The 18,268-nt window shown below is 41.6% G+C and overlaps 1 protein-coding gene across 1 annotated transcript in view; it reads right to left on the bottom strand.

Moving 5' to 3' along the window:
- The window catches only part of LOC142487762 (myosin-IIIa-like), a 171,703-nt gene that overhangs the window by 41,144 nt on the left and 112,291 nt on the right, over nucleotides 1-18,268 (bottom strand). The window contains exon 11 of the mRNA XM_075587612.1: nucleotides 14,598-14,697. Within this exon, the coding sequence (XP_075443727.1) occupies nucleotides 14,598-14,697 (100 nt within the window). The remainder of the gene's footprint in view (nucleotides 1-14,597; nucleotides 14,698-18,268) is intronic.

Genomic DNA, 18,268 nt, shown 5'->3' with positions numbered 1-18,268 from the left:
TGGGAGAGTTCTCAGCTTTCCCCCTCCGGCGGACATAGAACCACCACAAAAAAAAAAATGTAAAAAAAAAACTATTTCGACTGCCATTTTTTTTCCACCACCCCGTTTATAACACGGTGGTCATGGGTGGCCCCCGAGGACTGCGCTATAATGGGGTTAAGATGTATATATATACACATATATACATACATACACACACACACACACACACACTTTCGGATCAAAGGACAGTGACCCTGGTTATCCTATACTGTTCCTAATAGAGCGTAGATTAATTTGGATCCATATGTGGTCTTAATACACTATACTAGGAGTGGGTCCTATCCACAACATTAGTGGTTATTACCTTTAGCCAATATTGTCCATACTATTCTGGGGTTCATGTCACATTAAACACCATATCCAAGACACTTTTTTCCCTTAGCCCTTGGTTTATATACACAGTTTTTATTTCGTTTGCTTCACTGTATATATTCATGCACTGTCAAGTTTATGTGCTACAATTTGACTTGACTTTAACTTTGTGTATTAAAAGTTAATTTTTATATTCTTATCACTAATTCTACATTACATCTGAGTGCAACATACAGAGACTTTCCCTTCTTCTGACTATCTCTCATACTTATCCTGTCTATGCACCTTCTGTATACTTCACTCCACATACCTGCTGAGCAAGGAGCATTCTGTCACTTAAGTCTGTCTAAGACACTGTACACATCTTTGTAACAGGAATAACATTGTATAACAAATCCAGTATGTGCATAGATTTGGACACATCATTATTGTGATTGCCACATTTACATGGAGCAGGAGTGTTATTTAAAGTCATTTAAATAACGTATTGGTGGTAAAAAGTATCCAAAATGAGAAGAGCACAAAAGAGTAAATTAGATTTACAAAAATACTGAAAGTGTTTTTTGGGTGTAAATGTATACCAGACAATAGATAAATAAGGCACTTAATGTAGAAAAAAGTTACTAAATAGTAAAAACTGACTCAAATCATGTGGTCTTACCATGTAAAATAATGTGATTTGTTAAGTATTAGGGCTATAAATGGTAATGCACACACTGTAGCAAGCCCCCGCTTTTTTTTTATAACCATTAACATGACAAGGCTCATTTAAATGCCATTATCACTTCATCTTGTCCTTAACAACCTGCACCATTTATATGAAATTATGCTGCCCTATAAAAAGACACAGAAAAAAAATGTTTCCAATGGATTTGAAAAAACATCCAGCTAACAGATGCTGTGATAGCCTTAATGTGGAACATCACTGTGACTGATGTTCCTTTGAGGATTTTTATTTTAATAATTTTGAAACCTACAAATATATAGTCAAATTATACTGTATGTATGTATTTTTATAATCGGTGCATTAACTAAAAGGTTAGTATTCACAAAATTTGAGGACGGCATCATATAAGCACAAGAAATACAATTGAGGCATTTGAAACAACCCTTTGGGAGATGTTCTTTTTGATCTACACATGAGGAAGAAAAAAGGCTTCTTGAGACATGATTTGCTATCGTTTTTGCTTTTTTGAATACAAAACGAGGGCCTTCCGTGTGTACCTTAGTTAGTAATGGGTCTGCAGACAAAACATTCCAATGCCGTCCTCAAATTTTGTATCCTTTAACACAGGACAATCATATCCCATCAAATCCTTCATTAATTGTAATGCCACATTCATAGTCTATTTATTGGACTGTGGATGTGGCAAACAATATGTAGGACGTACCACACGAGCTTTAAAAGTTAGAATGAGGGAGCACATTAGATTAATTAAGGTAGGGGATCTCACACATCCAGTATCCCTACATTTTACTAATTGTAAACAAGGAGACATTAGAAAATTAAAATATAGAGGAATTGAACACATAAAAAAACCCTACAGAGGGGGAAACAGATTAGACATACTTGATAAAAGGGAACTCTTCTGGATTTTTACCCTCAATACAAGAATCCCCTTTGGTCTAAATTCAGAATGGGATCTCAATCCGTTTCTAAAATAAAAATATACTAATTAAAAAAGTCAAATACAATAGTGTTATGACAACAACTTTATTCTGTGCAATTGATAATTGGTTTGAAGTATGTAACCTGTATAATTAATAATACTAATTTTTGTCATTAACTTGGGTATAATATTTATAATAAGTTTAGATGTAAAACAATAAAGAATATTGATCTAAAAACATGGATTATTATATGCCAAAATAAGTTTTCGGTCCACACATCTAATAATTCTACAATAATATGGATCATAAACATCTGATTATATGACTCTGTTCCCGTACTCAGACTGAACAGGGATACTGTGAAATGTGGGATGGATAAGTTCACAAATAAGGCTAACCTAGTGAACTTCCATATATTTACATAACCATATACACAAAGGGCTGCATGTTTTAAGTTATATCCTCTGGGTCCGTGTACAGAGTCATACATATGTATCCTAAACTCTAACATCCATGATTGTTTTTTCTTTTAAACATTTTTAGATACATTGATTATCTTTGTTTTTAACATGATTTAAATGTACATTTCATTCGTAATGAATATTATATGTACTGTTCATTGTTTAGTGTTAATAAAGTTATTTTAAAGTTTTTTTCAATGTTCGTCAGAAATAATAATAAAGTTGTTGTTGATGTTCATAGACGCGCTGACGTCACCGCTCTACCCTGCGCGCCCTATACACACGGCGCGCTGCTCGTGACGCAACCAAGCGACGGGTTAGGGGTGAGGAAAGGCGGGAAAATGAACCTTTATAAGGTAAGAGATTTGATCAGAGTGTTATCACCTTGAGAAAGAGCGGAAGCTCGAAACGCGTTGGTGGGGGCCCCAGGGCTCATCCTTGTTATCATGCTCTGATCCAATAAACCTTATTTTTATTGGGAACACACTCTCCAGCAATTTTTTCCTGTAGTGCTCCATCTCTCCCTGCTGAACCTGTCTACTACCCTGGAGAACCGGCAGCACACACCTATGAAGAACCCACTGAAGACCCATCTGCAAAAAGTGAGTGAATTTACTCCAGCTAATACCACAGGAATCCTTTTCAATGTTACAGACCAGAAACAAGCAAGTGTGAGTATTCATCATCACAAAGGTGTTACTCTTCTGGTTTATTGATCAAATGGATGTGATGTTTATAATATAGATGGTCCATTATAGTGTGGGATATCTCTGGGAATGGATTGAATTCTTTAATATACTGCTACAACCTATATTGGTCAGGTCTATGTTAGAGCACCATACAGTTTTGTTTTGCTCGTGTCAGTAAGGGAGGCATGCAGCTGGGGAGCTGATAAACAGCACATCAACAACCCCTCAGCTCAAAAATCTGCAACCATGAACCGGGATCCGGGATCCTGCATACCGGTGAGGTATATAAATCAGAAAGGACTAACAAACAAAGTTAACCCACGAAAGTAAACCTAGAACCCAAATATTATGAAACATTAATATAATGAAGAGAGAAACTAGCAGAGCACTACTAATGCAAAAAACAAACAAAAAAAACAACAGAATACGTTTCCCAATGTGGTTAAAAATGAAAAAGATTTATTGGATCAAAGCATGACAAGCACACCGACATGTTTCGCGCCAACCGGGTGCTTTATCAAGGCTTACATTTTTTTTTAATTAAATGTTATATAAAATAAAAATTATATATATCCAGGATGCTAAATGAATCACTTCTAAGACCCAAACAATAATCACAATGTATCCAGACATATCAACAAAGATGTAGAAAATGGCAAAGCTCCCATTGCACATTGATACCTGATGGATGGAGAGTGTTTAAATTAAAAATCCAATACATTTCTTGTTGATTAAGTAATAAAAGTCTATCTCCTCCCCTATCCAGGGTGGAGATGACCTCAATGCCAGCAAATGTTAAGTTATTAATGGAGCCTAAGGGGAAGGATGTGAAATGATACTGGATAGCGACCGTCAGCATGTTTATCGAATGTAAATGCTCCATTATGCGCATCTTGAGAGATCTAATGGTCCTGCCAATATATGTCATACCACATGTAAGTCGGTACAGAGTATAAGAGAAAATACAAAAATTGGGGTGCAAACACAAACAAATATAGTGTAAGAGACTCAGTGATCATCCAGGTCCTAAGTTACGTCACCAAGTAACGTCACGCCAGTCAGTGACTGGATTGGAGCGAAGGGCCAAGCAGCTCGCTGTACATAGACGCAGGAGGAACCAGCTACACTATAACATGGCTGAAAACCCTGGTACACAGCAAGAACTGTTGTGGACATCTACCGGTGACCGAAACTGGGACCAGGAGGGACCCAAGTGTGAGATTCTTCCAAGGTTTTTATATCTTGAGGCTCTTTTAAAATATTTGTTTGTGCGTTCGCATTTTTTATATCCAATACAATCTGAGTTGTTTGACTCTATTACACTATTGTGTCTTTTTTTCCTATGTGGAAGTCCTCTCTGGTTTTGCAGATCAAGAGTCCATTTTTTTTTACCACTTTTACACTATATTTGTTTGTGTTTGCGTCAAATGTTTGTATTTTCTCTTATTATTATAATTATTATTATTATTATTTTCTTAAGACAAACAAAACTTTGTCTCTTAGGAGCTGCACCACAAAATGTGTTTTATATTTATTCAAATTTGCACATTTTATAATTAATTTGCACTTATTTTCACTTTACTTCTTTTTCGATTTTTGGTACACAGTATAGGTGGAATTACAATTGATAAACACTCTGATGTTGGAGAGGGATCTCAAATGACTAGTCCTAATGGTTTTGATAAGCGCCACATAAGTGCAAATGCAACAGTGCCCACATTTAAAGACACCTTTGAATATATTGGTGTATTTGTGTTGTGCAGAAAGGCTTGGAGATGAATGGGTAGCAAGAGTTTTGGCTCTCCTAAAAAGCAACTTGGGACAAGGATCAATAAATGGTTTCAGAGTTTTGTTGTGTTTCAAAACATTCCAATGTTTATGAATAATTGCTTTAATTTGATGAGCTGGACAGCTATATTCAGTGATGAACAGATGCACCTCAGAAAACTGTGTATGTGTATTGACAAAAGACTGTTGGAACCATTTCTTGGGAACTAATAAATCAGATCTATCCATCGACTTTGCACACATGAATGCATCTTCAACATTGGATGGTTTATAACCTATTTGTATGAATCTGGTTTTTAGATCCTCTGAGCCAAAAAAGTCTCTGATTCGAACAATTTCTTTTGTCTCAAAAAATCGGCCTTTGGAGATACCATGAATAATTGAATGGGGATGACTGCCGTCTACCCTAAGAAAAGCTTTACTCGAGTTGAATTTACGATAGGTGTCTGTCTGAATAGTAGAATACATATCAATGTACAGGGACAAATCTAAATAATGAATATGGTGATAGCAATAATAAGTGAATGTGAGATTATAATTGTTAGTGTAGAGTGTATTAATAAACAAAATAAGTGTCAAAATCCCTATCAAAAATAAAGAAAAGGTTGTGTATATATTACTTGACATAGATTATTCTATACTCTCCATCCATCATGTATCAATGTGGATTAGGAGCTTTGCCATTTTCTACATTGATACTTTGTGAATATTTGTCTGGATACATTGTGATAATTGTTTGGGTCTTAGAGGTGATTCGTTTTGCATCCTGGATGTATTAATATTTCATTATTTTTTGGCCTCAAGTTTGTCTAATGTTACACTGTGGTTTCTTTCTGCATCTACAGTAGGTAGCATTCTTATTAGGCTTCATCCATGGTAAGGCAGACCGCGTGGATGCGTCCGCATGCTAAGCAAACAGACTGCCTTAAGGCAGTGTTCGCGTCTATAAGGCGTGCGGAAGCGGGAGGGGGCGCGCGTTGCGCAAGAAATCAGTTGAAACTGATTTCTTGGCGCAACAGGCTGTCACGTGGGCATTTCGCCCAATGAGGGAGAACCAGCTCCATGACATCACTGGCCGCCCCTAGACACACCCACGGATGGCGCATGTACCATGGCCAGGGAAAGCACCCGCTTTCCCTCAGCCTCTGCGCACCTCCGCACGGCTCAAATTACTATGGACGCAGCCTTATATGTTATTTCTTGTTAGGTTTTTATTTTGTGTTTCAATCGGCATTTGCCTGTTGGGCTTCCTTTTTTTTCCCCAAACAGTTTTTTATTTGTTTTTTAGTTATAATCAGGGGGGGGGGGTGGCTACAGAACAAAGAAGAAAGGGTGAGTTGGGAACAAAAAAACATCATAATTAAATTGACACATAGCTTCTCCATTTTGGCTTTATTTTTGTTAAATAAATCATGACACGGTGTAATGTGTCATATGTTGTTGTTCATCTGAGGTTGTATTTACCTAATTTTAAGACCTGCTAAGGAACAGATGATTGTTATTATGTCATCATATGTAAAACCATAGAATTCAATGAGGGTGTACTTTCTTTTTAACACAACTGTATATGTGCTACCCTATCTGCTGTTAAATACCACTTCATCATTATCTTATATCTGTTTTCCTTAATTATAGTACAGACAGATGAACTCGCTGCAGCTTCCATTATATCTGACCAATCCTCCCTAGAAATGTATTTTCCTACAGTATATCTTTCTCCCACATAGTCATACATGAGTGTTTTTCATTCGTATCCATAGAATTCAGAACAGCATATATTTTTTAAATTATCCCTCTCTGTTTGTGTTGTGCACATTTTTTCAAATAAAGTTGGATGTGTGAAACCTTGTGGGAAATGTTTTGAGATAATAAAATGCCTAATTTGTATGTACCTGAAATATTTTGACGCTGGAATAATATATATATATTTTTGTATTTCTTCAAATGTGTATAACTTCTCCAAAACCATAACATCTTGAATCCTGATTACACCTTTTATGATCCAAATATTATTCCTTTCTGGTGTACAACTTGGGGGGAATTCCTCATTCCTCCATAATGGAGTAATAAGTGAGGGTTGTCTGCTTAACCCCTTCTTTTTCTCCCATATTTCATACACTCAAAGTAAACTTAATAATTGGGTGGTTATATACCTCTTTAGGTCTATTTTGGGGTGGGGAATCCATAACAATGAGTCTATAATTTGCATAGATATCTCACTAGATTATATTTCTATCCATTTGATTGTTTGTGGGGGTCTATGCCATGCTGGTAAATGGCTTAAATGTGCTGTGGCATAATATTCATTCAGTGATGGCAACGCTAGACACCCATCTGCTTTAAATGTACTACGTACACTTCTTTTTATTCTTGGTTTTTCCCCCCCAAAATAAATGTGTACATTTTTTTTGCAGATCACTCATAACGTTGGTTGGAACAATAATAATAGGAAGGTTATGAAACAGATAAATCCATTTCGGAAGAGAATTCATCTTTACTAATTATTTTTATTTATTTTTTATTTTATTTGATTATTGATTTTTTAAGGGGCTTCCTTTTTTTTATGAGTACCATGAGTGTTCATATATATTTTTTTTTCTTTTATTAATATGACCAATATTCAGACTTGGTTTCTGGATCATGCATGTATAAAGATTATATTTGATAAGATGTTTACACATTTGCAATAGTGCACATTTTATCCTAGCGGTGGCATTGCTGCTTTCACATTACAATGATTTTTTTATTTTTGGTTATGTTTATATTTACATTTACTCTGTGGGTATGTGTCCTTTTTGTCCAGGACGTTTGTCTCTTATGTCTCTTGTTTTGGTTATAGATTCATTATCATATCAGTTTTAATTGTTTATTTTGTGATATTTAATATTTATTTTTTATTTTTCATGTGTTTCTCAAATCATTGATTAGGTATTTATGCTGTGATTATATACTGTACCCTGCCTTATATGATTATACAGTACATTCATTTTTCCATCCCTGTTAACAGTTTTTGTATCAGGACAATGTTTGTGGTTTTAATCACATTTCTCATTTGTGCATTAATTTTCCTGTTCTAGGCACAGGTTATAGATTAGCACACTGTTTTTATTTTCATGGGTTAGCTTCATTTCAGTCCTTTCTGATTTATGTCACTCACTGGTGTGCCTGATCTCGGTTCATAGCTGATTTTTGAGCTGGGGCATTACATCCGGTTGACAGCACTATTTACCAGCTATTGTATGTGATGTACCTTTACTCGCTGACGAAGCACCCGTGTTTGGTGCGTAACGCGTCTGAGGATTCATTGTCCTTTTTAGCTATGGCATTGGCCTAATTAATAATAACTTTTTATCTAATAAAGTCTGGCTGCCTTCCTTTGGTGCTGTGCCTTGCATTTTTTCATCTATTGCTGCTTTCCTTCATGTCTGGATGCACGCTGCTGAGCACCCTGTGGACTTTATCTGTGGAGTAGTTTACTTCCTTGCCTTTACCATTATGCCCCACTGCCTGCACTTTATGCTGGCTCTGCATTTGCCCATTATCTGAGGAGGGGGGACTCGCCTGCACCAGGTGACACTGAGTGTTGGTATTAGTTAGGGGGAAGGTTTTGTTCTTACTGTATACCCTCAGTAGGCTGTTCATGCTGTGCATATTGGCTATACCCGTATGTGGCTTATTTTCATGAGTTATACAGGCATGTGAAGTTTGATCATATACAGTACAACTCACAACTTTAATCAAGGGATTCATAGGATGTTTAAATCCTTTATATTATTGTAACGGGTATTCCCTCTAGTTTGACCACCCAATTTCATATTGGCCCCTGTGGTCTATCCAGCCCCCATTACATGGTCGTGTCTGGTGGTGCACCTGTTGGCAACAGGACTCCTGAGTCTCCCGCATGATGGTATTCGGGGACTGTCAATCCAGACAGGCAGCTGAGGTAGTGTGTGCGAGTCCTACCTCTATCACGTGCAGCGCCTCCACCTCATCAGGATCTCTGTGTCCGCAGGGAAATGGTTCTGATGAGGAACTCCTTCTTGGTAGTGACTTCCACTGGAGAGTAACTTCACACTCACACAGTGGGGTTGTCTTTGAACAGGGCATCTTTATTGACGATAGTATGGGCAGACTGCCCCTTGCAGCAGTTAGCTCAGCCGCACATCTTGCCGTACTGTCCCTTGAAAAGGTACGCCCTCCCAATGGAGTGGGATCCCCTCTCCCCGCAGGGAGATCACCCCTGTGCCAGGTCCCTGGACACAGTGTGGCCTTGTCAGGCTTGATGCTACTTGATGTAGAAATGGGCCACTAGTTACTGCACTAGTGGGCCCTCCATTCACAAGTCTCAAAACAGACTTATTCCTTCCTCCAACTCACTAACTTTGGGCAGTGCTGTATCTTATATACCTCAGGAAACAGGCACATCTCTGATGTCACTAACTGTGGACTCAGAGTATGTAGCCACTTCCATCCATACATATGACATCTCACCAGGGTGTGAGGGCAAACCTCCATGATTACTGCTGGCACCCCTGTAACTTACCAGGTTTACTGCCAGCAGAAGAGAAAAGTGCAGACCATTTTACAGCAGGGCTACAATCTCCCCCTGGTGAATCCCCACCGGCCAGGCTGGGACCTAAATTTGGTGTACCTTTGTCCAGGAAGCACTGTAAAATGGAACACATAATTAGTCAGAACACATCACTGTTTTCATAATTAACTGTGTAGCGCTCACTGACCAGCAGGGGGCACTTATCTCAGAAACAGACCTCGCTATCTGTCTTCCTAATAATAGTGGTGAGGGTCTGGATTCTTTACTTACCGACCCGCCATATCGGTTACAGTGATACTATATTCCCGGGGCAAGCCACTCTCAGGTCTATATACAGCCTTGTGCATGTATATACTGCGCCCGATGCTCCACACTCTCATTAGTTGGGAGATCCTTTCTTCCGCCCTGCGCCCAGTAATCGCGCCACCCTTGTTCACCATATACATCTCTATCGTTTCACATAGCCACCCATCCCTCTGATCCTTTATCTCCTGCATGAGGGGCTCGGGGACATAGGGATATTCTAAGCCATGTGAGCTCTTGTACTTTGACACAATGGCTCGTTCAGCCCGGCTGGCCCGTATCAACTTGGTGTTACCCGCTCTCCCTGGCAGCACCCATGACAGGGGTTCGTCCAGTTCTACCGGATCTTCCAATTTGCTTGGACCCAATGGCTCTATTAGCCCGCGGCTAATGTCATACCATCGATCCTGCATCGCTTTTATATGAGCCTCAGTGAACTCTCCCTTGGCCCACCAATAATCTACCACCCCATCTCGCTCTAAGATGAACCTGGTTCTATCCATCCATGCATCATATCCTTCAAACAAGGGGGCCCACCACCGGGTCTCCCTAATCTCCTCTGGAGCTGGCTCCACTGACTCTCCCTTTTCTAGTTCCACCTAGGAGGACACCCCAGGTGTCCCGGCAGACCGGGACTGAGATCCTATCCTCTTGGGCCTACTCTCTAGTGTGACACTCACAACACTTAAACAGTCACTCGACACGGACACTTGCCGAGAGTACCTTCCACCCGCCGACCCATAATCAGATGTAAAGCAGTCCAGGCTCTCCCCAGTCCGTTCCTCGGACAGACTCGGGACCCCTCAGACATCCCCAGGCTCGAAGATGACCCATGGGAAAAGGTGACAGGGGACGGGGGTTTAGCTAGGGCCTGGGGTTGGGCATAGGGACGGATAGTCGGTATTCGTGGGGCTATGACCCGCTCTTCACCACTACCTGGTCCAGTGCCACCGCATGGGCTCTCTGCTTCTCCGGTCTCCCTGCTCTCCGGCTTCCGTAGCGATCGCCCGCTCTTCTTCGACCTAGGCAATCGGTTGACACTGCTCAAGCGAGGAGGCGCAGTCAACTCCCAATCGGCTCCGCCCTGCCCGCTGGAAGCGACGTCCTGGAACACACGTGACTCTCCGCCATCTTGGGTTGGGTCCCCAAGCGAGACCTCTTCCTCCACTACGACATCCGGCAACGCCTTTTTCCTCTGTGGCACTGCTTGGGCCTGGCACTGTCCCTCCTCCGCCGTTGCCACCCTCGGAGCCTGGTAAAAGCAGGGACTTTGCTTACCGCTCCGTGGTGTCAGGGTGGATCTGCCACCATCAGAACCGCTGGTCACCACGGCCGTGGGACTTCGCCACTCGGGTTGCCGCTGTATGGGCGATACTCTGCTTCGTTCACTGCCGACACATGTGAGTGGTACTCTTTTTATAGTACTGCTACAGTGACTAATCGGCGGTCGTGTCGTTACCGCGGTAGGAACTGCAGGTTCCTCATCCGAGGAATCCAACTTCGACTTAGGTAGGGGCACTCCGCTCGGTGATCGGAGGTGAGCCTCTCTTTTATTACCGCGTCGGTGATTGTCTTTCTCGTCCGGCTCAGCTTTGATAGCCGGGCCCGATCCCCTTTCTCCGGAATACGCATGCTCCCTCCAGAGCGCACCGGGGAGTTCCGCTGATAACATAGCTAAATCTCCCGTGGCCTCTACTGCATGGACCGGCACGAACGTTGGCATGGGCCACAGATATTGCAGGCCACGTTGCGAACATCGCGCTGAAGTGCTCACCGCACCCCCCGGCAGGCGACACTGTAGGCATAGGCATGCCACTGTCTCGGTACCAGCCACTCGAAGTATTAGGAAGCCTCCAGGAGCCGAGTAAGGATGAGTTGATATCAGAGATCCCTCTTCAGATTTGCAGGCCATGATCACTATAGGAGGCACTCTCAATAGTGGTCTGTTCTGCTCGCTGGCTCCTCGCAACTGAAGTGCACGGGCTGGTTTGGCAATCCCTCCTCCAGCTAACTCCATCCGCAACCGCCAAAACTGGAAACCACTCCCCCTGGTTGAGATTAGGGGGAGGTCCCTTAAATCTGTCAGATGACCCAGCACCGGGGCTGAGTTAGTCATAGTCCATGAGGGCGCGGCTCCAGCTTTCGCGCCATACTCCCCATCAGGGTGTGGTTTTCCTGTTGGCGCCACTCCTGGCCAACTCTCTGCAAGTTGAGAATTTGCAACATTTTCTGCAACTGGCCCACGCGGTTTCCCAGGGAAGCGGGAACCGCCATTTTGGTTTGCAATGTCAATCTTGTTATCGGCTGAGGTAGCTTTTGACTGTTTGTACGTCGAATGACAAGCAAGTCCATTATGCTCCTCATATCTCACAACAATGTCCTCCTCACTGTCCTCAGGGTTAGTACCCCAAGGTCCTAGGCAAGACCAACACGGCACAGCCACAGCTTTCGCGCCACTCCACAGCAGGCTCACAAAAGTCACTTCTGTAGCTTGCTCTTCACCCGCACACATGCAATGTGCGCTCTCTCCCTCGGCCTCCATCCGCCATCTTTGACCTTCCGCACCGCGTGGATCCTCCATTTAGTTACTGTATATTGTTTTATTGTACATGGTGCTCCTCTCTGCGGGGCAGCTGCCACACAGATACAATAAAAATGCCTTGTGCACCACCTTGTGTACCTAATGTAGATCTGACTCGTGTTTGCACTACCTCAGGCTAGGCTCACTCCTTCTGTGTCTGCTGTATCTCCTTCCTCCCAGTCTGTGCTCCCTCCGGTAAGTGGTCCGGAATGGGCTAGAGTACTCTGGCTCTTCCATACAGTACTTGGGCGTCTACCTACTGTTGGCTAGCCTAGCGCAGACCCTCTCCAGGATTCCTGACCTCGTTACCAGTTTATCCCTTTAGGTGTCCTACCACTAGCACTACCTCAAGGTGACTAGGGCAGCTATAGCCCGGCTCCAGCCCCACCAACTCCTTGCAGGATCCCAGGTAGTCCGTGCGGTCTGCAGCTCCAGCAGCTCCCCTGACTACCCCTGGCTCCATCCCACGCAGCCCAAGTGGCAGCAGACACTCTCCCTGTTTCCCAGTGTGCCTATCAAAAGCCTGTCCTGTTGACAGGTATCTCAGCAGCGCCTCTAAATGTAACGGGTATTCCCTCTAGTCTGACCCACCCAATCTCATATTGGCCCCTGTGGTCTATCCAGCCCCATTACATGGTCGTGTCTGGTGGTGCACCTGTTGGCAACAGGACTCCTGAGTCTCCCGCATGATGGTATTCGGGGACTGTCAATCCAGACAGGCAGCTGAGGTAGTGTGTGCGAGTCCTACCTATATCACGTGCAGCGTCTCCACTTCATCAGGATTCTGCGTCCGCAGGGAGATGGTTCTGATGAGGAACTCCTTCTTGGTGGTGACTTCCACTGGAGAGTAACTTCACACTCACACAGTGGGGTTGTCTTTGAACAGGGCATCTTTATTGACGATAGTATGGGCAGACTGCCCCTTGCAGCGGTTAGCTCAGCCGCACATCTTGCCGTACTGTCCCTTGAAAACGTACGCCCTCCCAATGGAGTGGGATCCCCTCTCCCCGCAGGGAGATCACCCCTGTGCCAGGTCCCTGGACACAGTGTGGCCTTGTCAGGCTTGATGCTACTTGATGTAGAAACGGGCCACTAGTTACTGCACTAGTGGGCCCTCCATTCACAAGTCTCAACACAGACTTATTCCTTCCTCCAACTCACTAACTTTGGGCAGTGCTGTGTCTTATATACCTCAGGAAACAGGCACATCTCTGATGTCACTAACTGTGGACTCAGAGTATGTAGCCACTCCCATCCATACATATGACACCTCACCAGGGTGTGAGGGCAAACCTCCATGATTACTGCTGGCACCCCTGTAACTTACCAGGTTTACTGCCAGCAGGAGAGACAACTGCAGAACATTTTACAGCATGGCTACATTATAAAACCACCCACATGATTTATTATCCTGTTTGAAGAGCCATTGGATTTTATATCAAGTTCTCTCTGAAGCACCGAAGATTGGATACTTTGTTCACTTTTTTCATTCCTCATACTAAAGACATTGTAAATACTTATTTAAATGACAGGAGCTTAACCATTTTTTGTAGCACATAAATTAAAATTCAGTGTGAATATCATTCATTTTATTTTCACTTTCTCTCATCTTTAATCATTCTTTCTCATCACTCGTCCACTTCCATCTTCATCTACACCAGGGTTGGTCAACTCCAGTCCTCAAGACCCCCCAACATGTCAGGTTTTCAGGATATCCCAGCTTCAGTCAAAGACTGAGCCACCTGTGCTGAGCCAGGGATCTTCTGAAAACCTGAGCTGTTGGGGGTGGGGGGGTGTCTTGAGGACTGGAGTTGAGCATCACTGATCTACACAACACTTTGATGTTTAAACTTTTCCTACATGCCAATAAAACCAATTCAGTAATAAGGCAGTCATGAATGTACACCAACAAATATGAAAACAAAATAAACAAATATTATACATAATAAAACACAAGAACCATAAACATAACTGCTAGATTTTGCAAACAACCCTATTGTGTATGCGGATTTCTTATTTTTGTACCCCACGTGAATGAGAAATACAAAGCTATGTACAATTGTTTCTCAAAAGACCTGGGGAATATTTATCAAAGTTCTCACTTTGGAAGAATGGGATCTTTCTATGTGTTTTTTTTTTTTTTTAAATATAGCGAATACTGTTTTTCTACCAATTTTTCCAAGGAAGTCTGATAAATACCCTGTATGTTGTGCAGTGCATCCACATCCTTAAATAGTCTATGAAAAATGTTACTGTACCTCATCCAGTGCTTCCAATGTTGCTAAGTCATCGACATCATTCTGGTTCGGTGTCATAGACTCTCTGCAGTTGTCCTTCTTGGTATGAATGCGCTCATGCCTGATATAAGCAAAAAATAGAGTTTTTTTCTGAATCTACCGCTGCTTAAAAAGGTATCTCACAAATTCATTATTATGTATCAGTACTAAACACAATGTTACATAACGCTGCAAAAAAATAATCAGACGATTCAGTTACAAGTCTAGTGCAGTTTGAAGTAAAAGAGCCTATTTGGCAGTAAAATTAACTTCGGAGTGTGGACTGTAATTTCTGTTCACTTACAGTATTTGCAAAAGCTATTTCTTTTGTTTCCTCCTTCACACCGCTGTGTTGCTTCATACCAAACAAGAAGGGACTCATTTGCAATCAAATTATATACTTAGCAAAATACCACAAAAGCTAGCACAGGTGCTTTTTTCAGCTGTGTCATGGTAATGTAAAATAATTTGAATAACATTTAGGTTGGAAGACAGAGGTTCAACCTATTGCAAATACAACAAAAGCAGAGTAAAAAAAATATATATATTGTTATATGTTAAGATTTCAAAATATTCACTTTTGTTCTTTAATGTCCTTTGGGTAAAATAAATAAGCACACAAACCATGACTTATCAAATCCTTAACAATACTTTGATATTACAAGTATTAAAGCTGCAGTTCAGTCTTTTTTTTTTTTTTTTTTACATTTATTTTTTTACTTCAATAGTTTTATGTGTGCAATCTCTAATTACCTAAAGAACAGTATAGCTGCAGCTCAATTCGTTTTCCATGTATTGATAGGTCGAAATTTGGTGACATATTAAAAGCTTCCATTTGTTTATAATCTGCTTGACTGGCAGTGGAAGCTCATGAATATTCATGAGCACTCCTGCACTGACATGTGCTAGAGGGAGGGCAGGGCTGACAGAGGGGTGTGCCAGAGCTTGTGACAGGACATGAAGGGGCAGTGCCTTAGCAAATGGCTGTTAAAATAGAATACAAGAAAATTGGTCTTTCAAAGTTGTTTTTTTAAAAACAGAAAATGCTAAAAGTATTTTTTCTTACTACAGAACTGATTTATTAAAAAAAACACACATGCAGGATATTGACTGAACTGCAGCTTTAAAGCACTGGTATATTATTGTAACTATTATATGTACTGTATGTGAACTTACTGGTCACATCTCAGAATCTCTGTCCACATAATGACTCTCTTCAATATTGTAAAGGTTCCCATTAATAACATAATGTGACAAATAAATTCACTCATTATCTTTAGATACCATTTTGCAATCTACTTCTCATTTTTTTAAGAAACTGCAAGCTGATTTATTTCCATTTCATTGTTTAGTTTCAAAACGATTCTAAGCATCAAAATGTCGATCATAATAAGTGTTTGCCTTTTTTGCTGTTTCTTAATCTGAATAGATAAAATGTTTTATTAAAAAAAGAGTACTATTAAAAATTTATGCCACATGGATCAAACTTATACAGTTGGAATGCAAAGATTAAAAAAACACACTTATGAGCACAGTCACATGTCAGACTGGTCCACAAACCTGCCTTTCCCCATAGTCACTTAGCATCCAATGCATCCAATGCAGCCAGGGATTCTGGGTAATGACATGCAAATTAGCATCTTTACAGTAGGGCAAATATATGTAGTCATGGCTGGTTTCTGGCTACCATTCTGCCCTCACATGCATGCAAGTCCTGGTAAGAGCAGGCAGTGCCAGAACTAATCATGGGTTTTCCCGGCACAGGGTGTCCCTTGAGTGACAGTGGAGGAGGTGTGACTAGGTCTGTGTTCTTCCCAATCATGAGATCAGACCTAGTACCTTCCCTTACTGTACTTAAGGGAGGTGCTACCCAAATTCAGTAGTATCTCTACCATTGAGAGAGACAGGGTATCATGCAGGACTGCTGTGCACTGGAAGGCCCTGTCCTCATCTCTAAAGGGCAGAGTGAGTGATTACCTATTCCCCTGGTCCTGCTATCAGGCTGGGGAAGAGCAGGGACTGCTCAGGGGGCCCCTTGACCTGTAGTGAAGGTCCAGGGACCATCCTAAATTTAGGAGACCAGAACAGAGACTGTGTTGGGCAGAGAACTGCTGTGTGCTGTGAGTGTACAGGAATACATCCATTCCAGTTGAATATACCTCATGCCTGGTGTGTGATCCTACTGGGGGAGAGGTAACCATTTCTACCGTAGGAGATTGCCTCCATACATCTGGAGCTTACGGAAGATGGAGGCGCTGTGTACCCTGGAGTAAATGTCGGGTACATACCCCAGAAGCCTGTCCTGCAGTCCCCACAAACATCGGCGGACAACTCGACCTCTTGTGAACGAACAGGTAGCATGCACCATACACAGGTAACAGGGGGATCTCCCAGAGGTTGGGGGAAACACTGTTACATATAGATCAACAAACTGTAAAATATAATTTAATGTAACCCAAGATTCTTTGAACAAACTAGACTGGATAGAATAATGCTGTCTCCTTAAAAACTTATACCTGACCTTTCTAATATAAGTACAAATACATCATTTTTTTAAATATAATATGATTAAGCTATTTAGTGGCAAATATTGCCACTGGAGTTTATTTCCCCTTATTTTTTTCATGTTTACATCTCATGCAGACACATTTGTTAATGACATGTAAAAGCAAATATACTGTGTGCATATGTAAATATTTAAAAGCTAGAAAAGTTAAATTGAGATTAACGACATACTTATGCAAAATATATTCATGTGCCAGTAGTTTCAGGCTCACAATATGGAAATTATGTGAAATGAAAATGGCATACTTTAAATGTTGTTAATAATAATTATGTGTGGCTATTGTTATGTCTGCAGTCTTCATCCTCAAAATTAACCATGCATTACAGAACATTTTTTAAACATAGTATTTTCAAAATCTGAAAGACCTGATTGTGCCTGAAATGTGGGGGAAACACAAGAAGAAAGATCCCATCACACATGATGAGGCCTATGCAGTAAAGGTTAAAAAAAAATATCGCCAGGGCATTTAAATCGATGTTTTTTGGAGCGTTGCTATCACGGTATTCAGAAATCCTTCATTACCTGTCATAGCAAAATTCCCAAAACTAGCGAGTTGCTGCCAGCGATAGGATCAACCCTCTGAAGAGGCTTAACCTGGCGATTAATTTCTGTTGCAGAGAGAGCTGCTCAGAGAGAGCCGCCTCTCCCAGCGCAAATCTCGTCCGAAAATTATGGTTTTTAAAATACATTTTATTCCTAGTGTAGATGTGCAGGGGGTCTCCGGAGCCGAACCGCATTGGTTTGAGGTCCAGGGACCCCTGCTTCCTGAGATGCAGGTCCCTTTATGGGGTGCCGGTATCTCCTATGCGGTATCACGTGATCGGGACATTTCCTTGCATAGGAGATACCGGCACCCCATAATGGGGCCTGTATCTCGGGAATCAGGGGGTCCCTGGCATAAAAACAACGCGGTTCTACTCCGGAGACCCCCTGCTCATCTACACTAGGAATTAATTGTATATTACAAAACATCTAATAAGCATCAATACACCACCCCCCCGTGCTCCCTATAATGTAAATCCATTATTTATTTTTTAACATACAGACTTCATACCCCAAGCCTACGGTAGTCCCTGGTGGGCCCTAC

Source organism: Ascaphus truei, chromosome 2 (assembly GCF_040206685.1).
Source record: "Ascaphus truei isolate aAscTru1 chromosome 2, aAscTru1.hap1, whole genome shotgun sequence".
In the NCBI taxonomy this organism is placed as follows: domain Eukaryota; kingdom Metazoa; phylum Chordata; class Amphibia; order Anura; family Ascaphidae; genus Ascaphus; species Ascaphus truei.
This window is presented reverse-complemented; position numbering and strand designations above follow the sequence as displayed.